The 17,733-nt window shown below is 46.8% G+C and overlaps 1 protein-coding gene across 1 annotated transcript in view; it reads right to left on the bottom strand.

The window, feature by feature from the left end:
- The window catches only part of LOC106738058 (uncharacterized), an 89,275-nt gene that overhangs the window by 4,833 nt on the left and 66,709 nt on the right, over positions 1 to 17,733 (bottom strand). Inside the window, exons 24-25 of the mRNA XM_019493761.2 lie at positions 8,893 to 9,025; positions 7,852 to 8,067 (exon numbers count right to left, since the gene is read on the bottom strand). Of these exons, the coding sequence (XP_019349306.2) occupies positions 7,858 to 8,067; positions 8,893 to 9,025 (343 nt within the window). The 3' untranslated portion in view covers positions 7,852 to 7,857. The remainder of the gene's footprint in view (positions 1 to 7,851; positions 8,068 to 8,892; positions 9,026 to 17,733) is intronic.

The following is a 17,733-nucleotide window of genomic DNA, read 5'->3' as shown; positions in this document are numbered from 1 at the left end:
ATCTGGGGGCCCGGGTCCCCCCTACCCTGTGGGAGTCTATGCAGCAGTGAGGAGCCACCCTGCCCAAGCCCACAGCAGGGGGGAGCAGGGGCAGGAGCTATGGACCCGGGTCCATACCCCTGGCAGCTGGGGGGCCCCTTCCAGCAGGGTTGAGGGAGCAGGGGCTGTAGGTGGGGGGCAATGGGCACCAGTGAAGCTGTGGAGGGGACATTAATTTTAATCATGGCTTTTGGGGGTTTTAGCAGAGAATTTGTGATTTTTTTAGCAGGGAAAACCAGGATCCCTGATCATCAGGCTCAGAGGGTAGTAATCAATGGCTCGATGTCTAGTTGGCAGCCGGTATGAAGTGAAGTTCCCCAGGGGTTGATCCTGAGGCTGGTTTTGTTCTGTATCTTCATTAATGATCTGGAAGATGGGATGGAGTGCCTCCTTAGCAAGTTTGCAGATGACACCAAGCTCAGGGGAGTAGTAGATATGCTGGAGGATAGGGCTAGGATTCAGAGAGACCTCAACAAATTGGAGGATTGGATCAAAAGTTCTCTCATGCGGTTCAATAAAGAGCAGTGCAAAGTCCTGCACTTAGGATGGAACAGTCCCATGTACCAGTATAGGCTGAGAACTGACTGGCTAAGCAGCAGCTCTGCAGAAAAGGAGTCGGGGGTTACAGTGGCCATTAAGCTGAATATAAGCCATCAGTGTGCCCTTGTTGCCAAGGCTAACGCTATACTGGGCTGCAATAGAACTCAGCTTATTTATTCTGGAGAAGAGAAGACTCGGTGGGGGGATTTAATAGCAGCCTTCAACTACCTGAAGGGTGGTTCCAAAGATGGAGCTGGAATGTTTGTTGCACAATTTACCAATTGCTTAAAATGAAAAGTGAGACTTTATGAGGGGGATAAGGCAAGATGCCGCATTTACTGATTAGAATATTCAAAAGAGTGCTCATACGTACACACACACACACTCACTCACTCCCAATTACTTTGCAGTTGTTATAGTTACCAAAGTACGTTGCTCAGTACTATACTAGGTGGCCAGCCTTGGAGCATGAGATGAGTGGGTCCTCGCCTGACCCGTGTCTGTGCTCCAGTGATGTATAATGTTACCCAACCCTTTTCTCATTGATCTTCCTCTTTTATGGGTAACCGCCTACCACTGTCATACCTTCAGCTCCACCTTTTTGGTTGGGTGCCTTCTTTGTCTGAATCTCATTATTTTTCCACCCTGGTGAATGGTCAGGTTCACACATCACTGTGCCAGGTGTTGATCCTCAAACACTCTATTTACTACATACTTTCATTATCGCTGGTGCAGGCTGTGTTGGGTACAGACAGGGCCTTCAGCCTTGAAGGGTTCCAGACAGTGTCTTTAATCTTGGCTCTTTTGGTTATTGTATTCCTTGTCTCTTCAGCCTCTCACTGAATTTCCCTCTGCCCTTTGGTAACTTGTTAGCACATTATCCTTCTAGTAGATTTCCATTCTCTCCACACACATCCATTCATGCATGCAAACTATAGTTTTACAACATAATTATTATTCATCATTTATATTCTATAATAACTAGCTCAAATTGCTACATGTTCTCAGTGGTGGCTGATAACAAAACAAGGAGCACCAGTCTCAAGTTTCAGAAAGGGAAGTTTAGGTTAGATATTAAAAAAAAACTTTCTCACTAGGATGGTAGTAAAACACTGGAACAGGTTACCCAGAGAGGTTGTGAAGTCTCTATCCTCATAGGTTTTTAAGACCCAGATAGAAGAAGCCTTGACCGGGATGATCTAGTTTCATAGATTCATAGATTGTAAGGGGCTGGAAGGGACCTTGCAGATCATCAGGTCCAGCCCTCCCACTCTAGGTAGGAAGACAACTGGGGTTAGGTGACTCCAGCGAGGTGGCTGTCTAGTCTCCTCTTGAAAACCTCCAGGGTAGGTGACTGCACCACTTCTGGAGGGAGTTTATTCCACAGCCTGGACACCCTGACTGTGAAGGAGTTTTTCCTGATATTAAGCCTGAAGCGGCCTTCCAGGAGTTTGTATCCTTTGGTCCTGGTCTTCCCCGGGGGTGCCCCAGTGAACAACTGTTCACCGAGCTCCTGATGCACTCCTCTGATATAGCAGTAAGCCACTATCAAGTCCCCTCTCAGCCTTCTTGCTTTGCAAGTCCCTGATCATATGGGTGGCTCTTTTCTGGACCCTCTCAAGTTTTTCCATGTCCTTATTGAAGTGCAGTGCCCAGAACTGGGTGCAGTACTCCAACTGTGGTCTCACCAGTGCTGAGTACAGTGGGAGTATCACTTCCTTAGTTTCACACAAGATACATCGGTAGACACATGCCAGTGTGTTGTTTGCCCTGTTGACCATCGCATCACACTGACAACTCATATTCATACGATAGTCGATCACTGCCCCTAGGTCCCTTTCAGCCATGGTGCAAGTCAAGCTATTGCCACTGAGCCTGTATGCATGTTGAGGGTTGTTTGCCCCAAGATGGAGCACCTTACACTGGGAAGTGTTAAACTTCATCTGGTTCCAGTCTGCCCAACTCTCGAGCCTGTCCAGGTCTGCCGGTATCTGCAACCTATCATCTGGTGTGACCACGCTGCCCCATAACTTGGTGTCATCTGTAAACTTGGCCAGCGAGCTTGTCACTCCCCTATCCCAATCATTGATAAAGATGTTGAAAAGCACTGGTCCAAGGATGGACCCCTGAGGGACACCACTGGCCACTTCTCGCTAGGACAACACAGGTCCATTCATGAAAACTCTCCGGGTCCTATCCTTAGCCAGTTTCCCATCCACTGAACTGTCGAGCAGTTGAGCCCACAAGTTTGGGCCAGTTGGGGCTGGTTCTACTTTGAGCAGGGGATTCAACTAAATGACCTCCTGAGGTCTCTTCCAACCCTTATTTTCTATGAGTCTGTGATTGTGTATCTGTGCCTGAAACAGGGGTCAGCAACCTTCCACTAACACTGGTGAAATTAGCACAGCTCCACCTTAAGGCTGGCTGGAGGCAGCAGCTCTTAGATATTCCACCCCAGATGGTGCACAGTGGTAGAACATCTAACAACTGCAGCCGTCTGTGACAATATCATTTTTGGGCATGCTTGGTAGGCTAGATAAAATCTTAGTGGGCTAGATCCAGCATGGCGGCCATAAGTCTGACCTAGCTTATACAATATGCCCTCAAATCTACTTTGGCTTTCGTGCTAGCTGTGAATAGAAATTCATTAAATTATTATATATTTGAGATAGAACAGAACATTTATTTTTGTAAATATATACCTTATTTTTCAGTGTTAATGTTCTTCACTTTAATCTTCTGGCTCTAATCACTGCCCTGCCAAGCTGAGTCAACAACCTCTTACAACACATCCAAACCAAATTACTTTCTTCCCTTTCTTGTTCCAAACACGCCCCCCTACCCCATGCCTATATAAAATGAGCTGCCATCACACAGAATTGTATTTATATAAAAATATAGACACCGTACCCTACAAACACAACTGCAGTACACTTTTCCATTTGAAGTGACAGTGACATGTAGAGAAACACTCTACGCTTATTAAAAGGTACAGATGCCTTAGCTAAGCTGCTACCTTATGGTAATGTCACAGTGTGTCAGTGTTAATACTTGTGTGTTAGCAGGGGTTTCTCTAAGTAACTACTGTGCATTCTGGCTTTCAATATGCTCCAAAATCCAAGTGTCTTGGATGCCATAAAAATGCAACATTTGCTACCCCACGGTGGTGGTGGTGGTGGTATCTCCGCCTTTAACGGTAGTATTCACTGACTGCCAGTGTGTAGGATAATTTCAGTCCCTCAAAACAGTATATAAATGGGAATGACTGGATGTTTGATCCTTGTGCTGGCCCTTCTGCTCAGCAGTAACTGTCACCCTACCTACTACAAGAGACAGGGTCCCTCAGTAAGGGGGTGGCATATGGTGTGTTTAATGACATACCCTATACTGACCCAGAAGAACAGTGAAATCATCAGATCCAATTTCCCCCACCCAAGAAAGGGGAGGAGACTCCAAATAGTTCTCATTGGGTTTTTCTTCCCAACTGATACATTGGGGTCAGAGAAATGCAATTCAGTTCCAAAGTCTTCTTCTGCCAGTGACACACCCCTTCGTAAGGAAGTTCTCAGATAACTGGTGCTGCAGAACCAGGTAGGACCATACCCCACAGAGTTCACTCAGTACTTCGCATTCCTGTGCAGAAGAGGTAAAGCACCTTTTCTGTCTTGCTACGGAGACAAGGACCTGGACCAATGGCTTGAAGTTGCAGCAAAGTTTAGATTGGATATCAAACAATGAGGCAGTGAAATAGACTGCCTAGGGAAGTTATGGACTCTGCATCAATGGAGGTGTTTAAGAAGAGGTTGGACAGCCACTCGTTGGGGATGATCTAGGCATAGCTACGCCTATGTTCTAATACGGGTATTTCCCATGCTTCTTAGCTTTGCTGGTTGCCTTGCCTCCCCCCACCCCATACCCTGCCTCCCGCCTCTTTTCTGCTACATATGTCAAGGTGTTTTTAAGCCTTCCCAGAGGTGTTGGGTGTTGGCTACAGCCAAGGCTGTGGGCTTTGACTGAGGTTTTTCAATGCTCTTACCGTGACCAAAACCAGAGGCTCCTGGCTAGAGGGTCGTGCCCCTCCACTCATGGTCAGACCAATCTCCATATTTGAGGTCAGGAAGGAATTTTACCTCATGGTCGGAGTGATATGGACCGTGGCGTTTTTGCCTTCCTCTGTAGCAGGGGGCATGGCCCTCATCCTGGGACCTCTTGAGCATGTCAACAACATTTTATAGAAGCAGGACTTTGGCTGCCATGGTCCCCCTTCTTTACCTATGACAGGTTAAGGTGTTAAGTCTATCTTGTGTCAGGGATGACGTAGTCTTATGTAGAGTTACATTATGGTTTATATAGCATGGTTTGGATAGGGATGATCCTACCTCAGGCAGGGGGTTGGACTAGATGACCTCTGGAGGTCCCTTCTAGCCCCACTTCTCTACGATTCTATGATCTCTCTGGAAATACCAATGGGGCAGGTAGAGGCAGACATTTTCAAAAGGTCCTCTCCCATGGCAGATTTGCAGGTTGTAATCTACCCCACACTGGAAGAACCCACTTGTTTTATCAGCCAAAATTGTAGGAGCAGCCCTAAAACTCCCTTCCAACTCAAAATGGGCCCTAGAGGGGGGAAAAAAATCTCTGAAATAAGGTAAACCATCAAAAAGATCCATAGGAAGTAAGGCCTAGTCTTGGGGAGCCAGTGCCTCAGATTCAGTTCCCTGACTTGGTTCTCATGAACATATAGGGCAGCCAGGGCAAGATCTGTCAAGAACCATCTGCCATACCTCTTCCCACTTGCCAGACAGCAGATTCTGCTTTGTGAAAATGCCTTAACTATTACCAAAGATCATAGAATCATAGATTCATAGAAAATTAGGATTGGAAGAGACCTCACGAGGTCAGGTAGTCCAACCCCCTGCTCAAAGCAGGACCATCACCAACTAGATCATCCCATCTCAGGCTCTGTCTAGCTAAAAACCACCAAGGATGGAGATTCCATGACCCTGCTGGGTATCCTGTTCCAGTGCTTTATTTCCCTTTTAGCGAGCAAGTTTTCCTAATATCTGCCTAAACTTCCCTTGCTGCAACTTAAGACCATTGTCCTTGTTCTGTCATCTGCCACCAGTAAGAACAGTCTAGCTCTAAATTCGAATACACTGGTATAAGCACTAGAGTCTATACAGCTTATATATTGCTACACTGGAATATAGGAGCATATCTACAAACACAGCAGCAGAGGAAGTTGCTCAACAAAAATGTTCTACTGCCTTTGTGAAGGCTGGAATTCTCTCACCATGAATGCTAGTGTGTTACAATGCCAGCCCCTGCTAAATTCTGACAAGTAGGAACAGCAGTACAGGAAAAGGAGTCATTTCTAGGCTGGCTCTGCACATGGGGAACAAACAGAAACCTAGAGAGGTGACAAATAACAATGAAAGCACTGCTACAGTACAGAATTTCAAGCCATCTTCAGATATGGTGTACCAAGCACACTCCAGTCAGCCAGTGTTGTGACAGTCTCTCCCATCCAGCTCTTATGTATGACATGCATACACATGTGGAATATACACCCCCACTGCTGATCAGATCTGGCAATTTCCCTGCCATTGCTGATTTGGCATAATCAGCACTGAGGATGTGATAGCAGCTGTAATGTGAAAATCTGGAGAATCTTTCCTAAAGAGACTGCAGTCACAAATCTCTTGCTTGAAGTATGAGCCAGGATAGGATTTAAAAGCCACCAAGGTCCCTTCAGGAATGAACACATTGGCACCAGCGTTCCTTTTAAACTGTGCGGCATACGTGGCCACGCAAGCATGCCTGGTAGCACGGCATAAGTGCACCTGCGCAGCCCCACACGCCACACAGCTTAGAGGAAACGCTGATTGGCACTTTTCCCACAGCCTTAAAAACTGACCTGCTCACTCCGTAGGTTCTAGAAACACCCACTCCCACTTCAATAATCCATTCCTTCTAGTATCAGAAAATATCTTGGCATGAATTCCAGCTCCTACCACCTGACTCCTGGCTTTTACAGGCTTATCAACATTAAGTTTGAATCATTTGGGGAAAGCAGCAGTGAAGATTTGTCTGTTTAGGCTCCCATGTTTACCTGGACTTGTTCTTTGGATTAGTCCCACCTAGTCAACACTCCAGGCCTTCAGAGCTCAAAAATATGACTCCAGTATCCCATAGCTCCTGGCTCCCATCTGGTTATTACCTATGCAGGCATTTTGTTTAGTTCCAAACTAGCACATATTTCATTCAAAAGGAAAAAAGTCCTAGAATTTACTTAGCAAGAAATTAGGCCAAGGACCATAGAGAGCAGCCAGGAGCGTGTTACTGGGAAGCTTCCATGCAAAAATTCAATGGGTAGTATCCTGAGTATTTGATGTCATGGAGTCACATCATCTCCATCCTTCCTGCCATCCAGGAACCTCAAGCATGACAAAGAATTCCCTCAAAGTCTTGAGTGATTTTAGTAATGCTGTAACCACTCCTTTACAACCACTCCCTGTCCACAGGAGATGACTCTTCCACCTGCTCAGCTTCAAGTTCTTCAGCAGCAAATGCTCTACTTCTTACTGTATATGCCTTGGAACGATGGGAAGGAGAGATCTGTCATCAAATGCCTCTGCATCAGGAAAAAAAAGAACTGCAAGCTGGGGTCCAGAAGATTTAATTCAATCCTATCTAACCCTGCAATGCAGAGTGGGACAGAAGGTCCTTCATCCTCCAGTAGGTGTGGTCAATTGCCCACTTTTTGGTGAGGGTAGGAGTAAGAGAAAAGCAAGAGAAGAGGTGGAGGGGGAATCCAAAAGTCGGTAGGAGTGAGGTCCCCAATACAGGTTGAGATGGGCTTTGTGGAAAGCAGAAGGGATGTTGAGAGGGGGCTAAGGGGAGCTCAGAGATATGAGCAACATTTTTCACCAGTAGGTCTCAAAGAATTTTACAAAGGAGGTTTGTAGCACTATCCCATCTTGCAAGGAGGGGAATCCAGGAACAGACTGGTGATGTGACCTGCCCCAGGTAATCCAGGAGGTTCGTAGCAAAGCCAGGAATAGATCCCAAGTTCTCCCATTCAGTATTATACCCACCAGACTACACAGTCTCTGAGAGCAGTGGGCTATGAAATACACACCAGCTGTGCAGTCAAGCTGGGTTGTGCATTATGTCGTCCTACACTTCAGCCCCTTGTTCACCTTCTGACTAGTCTCTTCAGTGAGGCTACAGTGAGTGTGCTGGCTCCTATGCCAGATCTTGCCCTGTTACCTTTTCTCAAAATGTGTGGCCCAGCTCTCCCTGTAGGCTGGCCAGGTCCTCCAGGCTGCCCCAGTGGTTGATGGCATTCTCTATCCGCAGCTTTCTCACACGGCCCTGGAGATGGTGCAGCAACTTCAAGGCTCCAGAGTCATGCTGCCTGGGGAGACATGCAGTGCTTATGGAGGAGAAAGACGCAGAGCAGAGATGGTGATGTTCACCCAGTTCCTGTGGGTTAGAGCAATGACAAACTTTTAGCCTGGAGTCAGAACATGCTGAGGCAGTATGGCCCCATGGACAGAGCCTGCCTGTAGTGCAGGAGAGTGGGGTTTATTGCCTGGTTGTGCCACAGATTTGTTAGGTGACCACAGACAAGTCACCTCCCTGTGTCTTAGCTTCTTCATGGTGCAGGGATGGAGCCTGCCAGGACCTGACAACACTAACAAACAAAGCTTTGTGCCATTTCCATGGACCAGGCACAGGATTTGGGTACCATTAAAATGCAGCCAACTGAGGTACAGAAAGGGGTACCTCGTAAACAGCTCACAGCCATGTTGCCCAACCCATGATGAAGTACATATTCAGCAGACTTTAAAAGGAATTTCAGGAGATGAAATGGAATTTTTCAAGTTTGAATATGGCCAGGACACTGGAGCTCAACCCTCAAAAACACTTACGGGCTTTTTGCAAACCAGGAGTAGCATGGATTTTATACTTCATCTGAAAGATGGTATCTTCAGCTGAAAGTCCTCAGTTTTTTCTCCTTACAACCAGCAGCATGAAGCACCTGAAGCACCACCACTGCCTCTTCTGTGGATAGTTGCCACACAAGTGCTGATCATCAGTGATCTCCAGGATCCCACAATAAGACGGCATAGCCTCCAAGAGCACTATCTGCTTTAAATCAGTCTGCTGTACTGAGCCCAATCCCTTGATCCACAGACCAACTCTGCACAGCACATGGCTAGAAGCTTTTCAGCCCTGAATTGTCATGAAAGAGTCAGAATGGACCCTTAGTGAAACCATCAACAAAAATAGGTTCCCTGAACTCACCCAGGCCTCTGTCACCATCCTGGCTTTAGCTGGGGACAAAGGTTTCTCCGTTACTGAGGAAAGGTGTCTGGCTTCTGAGTCCGGCCTCTCCACAGCCTTCTGAAGGCCCACACGTCTGTCCTTGCAGGAGTGCCTGTGGGAAAACAGTACATGCCCTCAGGCAATGTAAGGAAAAGCAGGTCCCTGTGACTTAGACCCTCATGTGCTGGAGCAAGCCAGCCTTGGGGAGTACTGCTTACTCCTTCCACAACTGGGTCTGGCAGTTGATACAGTGTGGAGTAAATTGTAATCTGAGAGGAGCATGTTGCCCACAGACTTAGAAAGGGCAGTATAGAGCAGCAGGCACCTACTCCATATGCTCCATACTCGCACCAAGAATACATTAGGGCTGAGACCAGGCCCAAGACTGATGCATGTAAATGGAAAAACTCATACTGGGTTCTGGATTGGGCCCCAAATAGCACAGACAAGTCACTGCCCATCCCCAGGGGCTTCTTGCCAAGCAAGTCATTATATTTCAAACTCCCTGATGAATAAAGACAAGTAGTAGTGGATGAAATCCTAAGGCCACAAAATCCAGTTCTACCTGCCAGCTACTGGTTCTCAACTGGCAGAAGGAAAGCAGATAAGCAGGGAACATAGGAGCAAGGCCATCCAGTTCTGGACAGCATGGAGGCTAAGCAGGGGGAATTTCACCCTGCCTCACCACAGCTCCCAGCTGCTACACGTGCTTCTTAGCCATTTCTTCATCCTAAGCATTGGGCCTGACCCCCTTCTGAATGTAACTGTGTTACCCAAACATAAATTTGGCCTAAGGGAGTGAGCTCTATATTCAGTCAATGTACCAAAAAATCCATCCATTGGTGTTAATGCTTTAATGGGTGACAAGTTATACACACAGGGTTCATGCCATGGAGCCAATGTGCAGCAGAGATCTGATTTTCCAGACAGGCTAATTGATAGTTCAGTCACTTTATTAGTCATTTCTCCAGGAACTGGCTCCAGGGGTTTCTTGCAGGGTGCTCTGGGTACACATTGCAGCTCTGGGCTCTCTGCATTCTCATGCTAATGGTTATGCTTCCTCTATGAACTTCATTTTTCATCTTTAGAGAAACAAGCAGCTGTTTCACTGACTCAGCTAGTACAGGAAAAACACCAGCAGCAAAGGGGACTGCAGGAGCAGGACTTGTAATCTGTGATCTTGTAATTATACCACTGTGGCAATGACAGAGGCCAATTGGCTCAGGTCAATGAGTGTGGGATTACCAAGAGTAGTATATAGAGACACCAGTTCATCAACTAATCAGGTGCCCCACCCTTTCCCCTTTTTATGGTGTATGATATCACAAACCCTGCCCCTGCCCCTTGGTGACATGGTGCAGGACATCACAAACCCCGCCCTGCCCCCAGTCACATGACATGTGACACCACAACCCCCCCCCTGCCTCCTGGTCACATACTGTGTACAGCAGAAACTCTGCCCCAGTCACGTGATGCGTGACATCAGAAACCCCACCCTGGCCCCCAGTTACATGAGACATGATATCAGAAACCCACCCCCTGTCCCCAGTCATATGATGAGTGACATCAAAAACCCCACCCTAGCCCCATCACATGCTGCATGACACCACCATCACATGGTCTGTGACATCAGAAGGGATGCCCATTTGGGCCCCAAAGCCTGCCCCTCACGCTTCAAAACCTGCCCTAGACCACATAGTATGGTCTTGACCTATCAGGCCCCAGACTGCTATGTTGGCTCCAGAATTCCCTACCCCATCACATAGTGTATGACATCAAAAGGGTTGCCCAACAGGCCTCAACCCCCCTGCCCCCATCCCTCATGTTGCACAGCACTGCCCTAGACCATAAGGCACAGGGGTGGTTAATCAGGTAGCAGGGGGTTGTGACCCCTCTAACAACCTGCCCCACCACCCCGACCAATTAACAGGGGTTTCAAAGCCCTTGAGCCTACCCAAGAATGATGCTGAACCAACTGGTAGAAGTAGAGAGTTGGGGCTGCAAGCCCACCCCGTCCGTCTGCTTTCCAAAGTGGGTCCTCTGTTTCTCTGGGACTGCTCTAAGGCAGAGAGGGGCAGATATGGATTCTTACACTATGTTGGTAAGACTCCTCATCCTCACTTCACCACCAAGACTTGTTGAACACCTGCATAGAAAGTGTTACTGTAGTAATAGTTTTGAGGGGGAGATTACAGAGAGCAGACCCCTAGCCCAAAGACTCCCTGAGATGCCTGAACCTGGTCTGGAAGCCCATGTGAGCATGCAACAGAAGACCTGTGAGCTGGAGACCCATGCAAGCATAAAGAAGCAGGCTTCTGAGACAGAGACCCAGACCCCCGAAACACTCGTTGATTATTTGGAAGAAGAGGGTGGCCTTGTGCCAGAGCCTGCATGGAGAGAAAAGAAGAGATTGATGGGGGAGCGGAGATGCTAATAAGAGACTTGAAGCATTGTTGTGAGGGGTACTTAGGTTTTGATGGTGGTGGGGGATGGAGGTTCATCCCATAGGGGAAGTGGGAGGTAGGAATAACCTACCATTGATTAAACAGCAGCTAACTAAGGTTTTTATTTGAATCCCCTTGTAGTTAGATGTAGCCTTTTTAATGACTCAAGAAAGCCTGCCTGCCAGCACACCTATAAACCTGACACCAGAAAAAAACCCAGCTCTTTTTGCAGAGAACAGAAACCAGACATTTCAGATGAAGATGAAGGTTTTAGAAGACAATTGGGCATTGACTCAACAGGTGCTGTTTCACGTCAAGAACATAAAATCTTAATTAAGTCTCTTACGTGCATTTCTTCTTATGGCATAATGAAATACTGTCTGAGAATGAGGCTTTTTGAAAAGTTCATGGGTTGTGTTTTTGATGAGTGTGGTCAAGGTCGTCATGACTGTGTTACCTGGTTAGATGAAGATAGAAATCAAGCAATTCAGGAACTTTGCAATGAGCTGGGTATGGAAAGTGTTCTGCTTGCCATTATTGCTGTCACGGCGGGGTCCTCACGGAGGGCCGTGATCTCCTTGAGGCCCTCTCACCGCGCTACTCTGGCCCGAGGGCACCCTCCATTCTTGCCCGCCACGTCTTGATGTAATATGTAATAGGGAGGCTGCCTTGTGTTTCCTCGGGCCTGTCAGCTCCTGGACCCCTCGTGGGTCTCCCCGTACAATGGGCGCTACCCAAGCGCCTTACCCTTATGGGCTATGCGTGGCTCCTACCTCCCCTGATACCACGCCCCAAGCCTCGCAGATGTAATGGACGTTGTTTGGTCTATACGCCCGCTTCCCGGGCCTCCTCTCTCATGTGGCCCACTCTGGGCTCCCTCTCTCATGCCCAGCCTCTTGCTGGGACTCTCGTCTAGACCACTCTGGGCCTCCCCTGCCGGTGTGGTTCCGCTCTGGGACTCCCTAGCGGGCCTCCGGCCCTATGGGCCAACCGCACGGATACCATCCCTGACTCTGGCTCCCTGCGCTGCTACTCCCTGTCTTCTCAGGGGCAACCGCAGCGCCCTGCCTTGGTCTGAGGGGGATTGCCGCACTAGCCTGCAGCCGGGCTCACTATGCCCGTGCGCCCACACTGGGCTACTCAACAAAGCACAATGGCGTTCCCCCTTTCTGGGGCTCGCCGCGCCCACACTGGGCTACTCAATAACGTACAATGGCGTTCCCCCTCTCTGGGAAGATTATTATAAAGGATTATCTTTTTTAGTGGTGACTCTGTTTCTTTACCCCTTCATAAACAAAACAAAGGAATACCCTAACAGATACCCTGAAATCATACATGACAATTTCAGACCCCTGTCAAGCTATTTTGGAATGTCCTAGGTAAAATTGCACCTGCCATGAAACCCTTTTCCCCTCTTTTCTCCAATCAGAGTAAATGGGAAACTTATGTTCCCACTGTCCTACCTCTGTGCAGCACCAAGACAGCAAAAGTGCAACCATGCTGACAAGGAGAGGGCCCTCCGAGACATGTGGTGCACACCAGAATTTAACAAAACCCAATGGGGTGCAAAGTAGCTAAAATCTATGAAGTGTGGCATTTTGCCTAGTGGCCTAACACACTTTTTTTCATGGTATATAAAACTGCACCTCTGACAGAAGCAGGAAACCTCAGTGTACCAACCAAGAAAATCAAGACAGATACATGGACAATTTCTTCCAAACAGAAGGCGTGCTTTTATGCCCAGAGCATATTAAACCAAACCCCAAAGCGCCAAATTGCAAAGTTGTTTTTAAATTCTTTGTAGGGTAAATTCGGTCAGAGAACCAACGTACCCACCACCACCATCGTCAGAGACCCCGAAGAACTCTTCGGCTATCTCTTTTCTCCCGCCTATGAAATTTCATCTTGTGACTTTATTGATAATGAGACAAGCTGCGTGCCTGGAAGCACACCAAAGAGCGTTACATGCTCTCAGGTAACACAAACACCTCTTTAACCTGTTTCACCACCGCTTATGCGCACTTAGAGTTGTCTGCTAGACAGATTGCAGGACACCAGTCTGTACCACAACACAGCTACTGTGATATTGGTGAGCTGTGTGCGAGACTGGAAGCCCCTGCTAGGCGATTATTTAGGCAAGCTCACCAGCGAAATTCCACCAGATGAACACATCACAGAGCTTGTGTCGGCTGGTCTGAAAATCTGCTGTTACAAACGGTCCAAAGGAAAGGTTTGCTTGAAAATCAAAGAGATTACCCTGAATGTGGCAAACTGTGAAAAAGTCAACTTTGAAACCTTGAAAAATCCCGATGGAGACACCCCTAAAACAACAGCAATACAACATCACTCTATCGTCAGGAACAAAAACAGGTGGACGATAGAAATCAAAGCCTTGAAAAAAAACCACAGAAAGTTGTTTATGACAAAAGGGTCCTCACAGAAAACTTTAACAGTCTGCCTCACAGTTTTTGAACATGGATATGCATTAGAAGCACCCCTTTTCTGTGATTTTGGTAGGACCTAGCAACTATGGTAAAAGTTACTTTATAAAAAATCTCTTGGATCAGGCTGATAGAGTGCTGTCTGCTATGCCCGAGAGTATTATGTGGTGCTAGAGCTGTTGGCAAATGTTACATAAGGAGCTACTTTGTAAATATCCTTTTATCAGATTTGTGGAGGGTCTGCCGGACAGTCTCAACAATGACCATTCGTTTCCTCCTAATAAAATATGGTTATAGTAGATGATTTGATGGACTGCTTGCAAGAGAGGCAAAATCGAGAAAGCCTTTACCCAGTAAAGGTACATCACCAAAATCTAAGCATTATGTATATAGTCCAAAATGTTTTCTGTCAAGGGAAAAGGAGCTGCACCATTACCCTTAACACAAAATACATGGTTTTGTTTAAAAATCCCAGGAATAAGCTACAGGTAGTGTCCCTGGCAAGGCAGATGTACTCAGGTAAGGCCAAATTCTTTCTAAAAGCTTTTGTGGATGCCACTAAAATACTGAGAGCTGAACTGAGCAGGGTGAGGGGCCCAGGGCAAATCAGCACATGTGGGGCCCCACCTTTGCTCCGATCCCATGGGCCCCAGACCCAAAGAAGCTGCCACCACTATTGGCGGTGGTGGCATCAGCAGCGGGGAGGTAGCAGGTGGCTGAACGCAGAGCCACTGCTCTGCTCAGCTCTGCGCCGCCACTACTCCGCCCTACTCTGTGGCCCCCAAAGCACAAAGCCTGGGGCAGTTTCCCCAATTCACCCCCCCCCCATTAGGAACAGCCCTGAAAACACCTTACAGGTGATGGATGGATTTAAATGCTTCTGCCCCAAACACTTTAGGATTAAAAAACAGGCTTTTTCCTCCCAACCAGCCAGCTGTTTACACTTTAAAAAAAATTAAAAAACAGTAAGCAGGAATAAAAAGAGATGATGTAGCGGCGGACTCTTTTTAGCACCCAAGATGGTGGGAAAGAAACATGTATAAGCACATAAAAAGATTAAATGAAATGAAGTGGGGTAAAAGGAAAATACACACACACTATTTTTTAAACAGCAACAGCTTTATTTACACAGCAACAGCTGGCTGCTTTATTTAGACCAACCCTTGTGAAAGTCATAGCAAGAAATGCACGTCTGGGCATGAACCATATTTTAAGCAAGCCCAGCCACATGGAAAGTTTTAGATTTACTTTTTACAAACTGTATCGCCATCCTATAATTTTGTACTAAATTGTCAGAATAATACCATTTAAAAATGCATTCAGATGATAGCCCCTTGCTACAGTGGTGTAGGAAAAACACACAGTGGTATCTGCAGGCGACAGATCAGGGGTCTTGTAACTGTTCTGCCTGAAAAGCAGTGTTAGTAGCAGCCTTGTTTAAGAAGAACATAATATTTTGAGGAGAGAGAGTGCTGCTTGGGGGTAGCCGCACGAGTTGAAAAAGTCCCCACAGTTCCAATCCTTCGAGTTCACCACCTCCCAGCGTTGTCTGGGTTGATGATGTGGGCGCATGTTGACCACCAAGCTCAGAGGTCTTTGAGACAGCCAAGTCTTAGGGAGCCACTCACAGGGCAACACATCTAAGAAAGCCTCTTTGGCGTAAGGGTCTGAGGATAAAATCCTGGAGAGCTGTTTTGTGTCCCTCTTCACATGTAGTCAAGCAGGATGTTTCTCCTCTGATTTATTTCTATGACATTGTCAAAGACCCTGTACACGATCATGTTAACTATGATGGGTAAAGCCCCAGCAAAGTGTATTTCTGATCTCAGGTTCCCGGTTTTAATCAATGAATAATGATCAATACATTCCTGGTCAGGAGACAGGTCAAAGGCAAACAAGGTGTACCCCTGGGCAAACTCCTCACAGTTGATTAGCAGGGAGTGGTCTTTCATATGTTTACCGGCCGCCTGCACGAAGTACACGTATTCTCTCATGCAATTACCTTTCTCAAAATCCAGTTGTAGTTTTTTTGTCAGGGTTTGCTCTCCATTGCTGTAGAGGGCCACAAAATTAGTATTGTAATGCTTAAAGTTAAAGGGATTCTTAGCACAGTTCCTGCTAAAGGCGTCGTTATCCATGAACAATGAGTTTGGGCAGCTGCCCCAAAAATAGATTCTCCTGATTACTGACCTGGCTGCCGGTGGGGATGCTAAACACTTTCATGCCCATGAAGTCTATGGAGTAGTTAGGGTTGGCTGTAAGCAAGGCCTCCACATGGCCCAGCTGGATGCCCGGGGCTACCCTCACTTTTGTCACAAAAAGTGAAGCAGCTGTCATTTGTAGTTTATACTGGCTAGCCACCGGGGCATTCATCAAGCAGAGACTATCTTTACTGCATGTCAGTTTACCTTTCACCTCCATGCCATTCAGCTAAAGTTTTTCTTGAAAAAACAAAGCACTGTAGAGATAAATGAACAACTCTATCTTTTTCCTCCAGTCTGTCAGGTTTGCCCATCTCATAAATCTGTGATTACCACCATCCGGCATGACTGCTTCGTAATGTCTAGGGGTACCTTTGTAAAACACGCCAGCAGAAAATTGGGTGGCGAGGGTGTAATTGCTGTAGTTGAGGACCGATTCAATGAAGGCTCAGTAAGGATAACAGTTATTGCTCTGGTTTATGAGATGATCACCCACAGCGACATCCAGCTGGCTGAAGACAGAGGCCAGCGGGTAATTCACCAGACCCACGGTGGCCCCAGCATCAAGGTCAATTCCACCAGCTTTTACAATCTTGCAGCAAAGATACAGAGTGTGTTGTTCAAATCCATATAATCTTTGCCATTCGCTGTGATGAAAGGTCAAGAGGGGTGGACTCAGTAATAGCTGATAGTGGCGGGATCTCAACATACAGGCTTTACTCAATGCTGGTCTGCGTAGGGGCTATTTGAAACAAATTCAGTTTGGATTTGGTGCATTCTTCAGACCTGCAGTAAATAAAGGCCATGGCGATTAAAATATATTTCTTTTTCCTCCAAGAGAGTGCCCCTTCTTTCTCCCAGGCTGCTTCTCCGTCTTTCATGTATGACTGCCTCATTGACTTACCCTCTTCTTTTTAAGGGGTTGGGGAGGTCCTTTACATTGGGAGCATAGTGCGTCTCTCTCTTAAGGCTCCGTCTTTGAATCCACATGAATCCAGACCCCTCCTGCTTCGCCAGTTTGCCCACCTTATCCAGAACAGCTTGGGAGACGTGACCAATCACATCTTTGGCTATGTTTTGAGCCATGTTTTTAGCATGCGGCTTAATAATCTCCAGACCCCTTCTCAAAAGTGGAACAACTTTTCTAAACAGGACTGCAAAATATGTCCCCCTCGCCAGTCCCATACATTATGAGCACACCATGATATGCAGTAAGACCATATCCGGCTTGGGCTTTATAATAATTTCTGTACAAGTTAGGGTCCCCATCATTTTTTACCGTCACCATCATGGTTTACTTATTGTAAAATCCCAAGGTCTTCTGGGGTCAGAGGTGAAACTTAACAATCGCGTTACCAAAGCGAAATAAGACTTGTTTGTTCTGATCCATCTTTATTTCAATGCTGATTGTGTCTATGTGATGCTGACTCACAGGGACATAATGCGGCTTGTCATACGTGATGGTGACAAACGTGTTGTTGCTTCCACAGACAAGGACTCAGCATAATAAGGGAACTGAATAGTTCTGCAATGTTCATGTAGAGATACAGTGAATTGAATCCTCTGGTAATATTAGCCGTAAAGGGTTTTTTTTAACAGTGGCCATGGACAGCAATCCCAAAATATAGGCTAGTTCACCACCCGTAGAAAAAGCATAAGAGCTATTGTTAGCCTTAAGTCTCAATTTTCTGCTCACTTGATCATAGATCATAATTAATTCAGGTGGAGTAGGGT

Source organism: Alligator mississippiensis, chromosome 10 (assembly GCF_030867095.1).
Source record: "Alligator mississippiensis isolate rAllMis1 chromosome 10, rAllMis1, whole genome shotgun sequence".
In the NCBI taxonomy this organism is placed as follows: Eukaryota; Metazoa; Chordata; order Crocodylia; family Alligatoridae; genus Alligator; species Alligator mississippiensis.
Note: the sequence above shows the minus strand (reverse complement) of the source record. Positions and strands in the feature narration are given on the sequence as shown.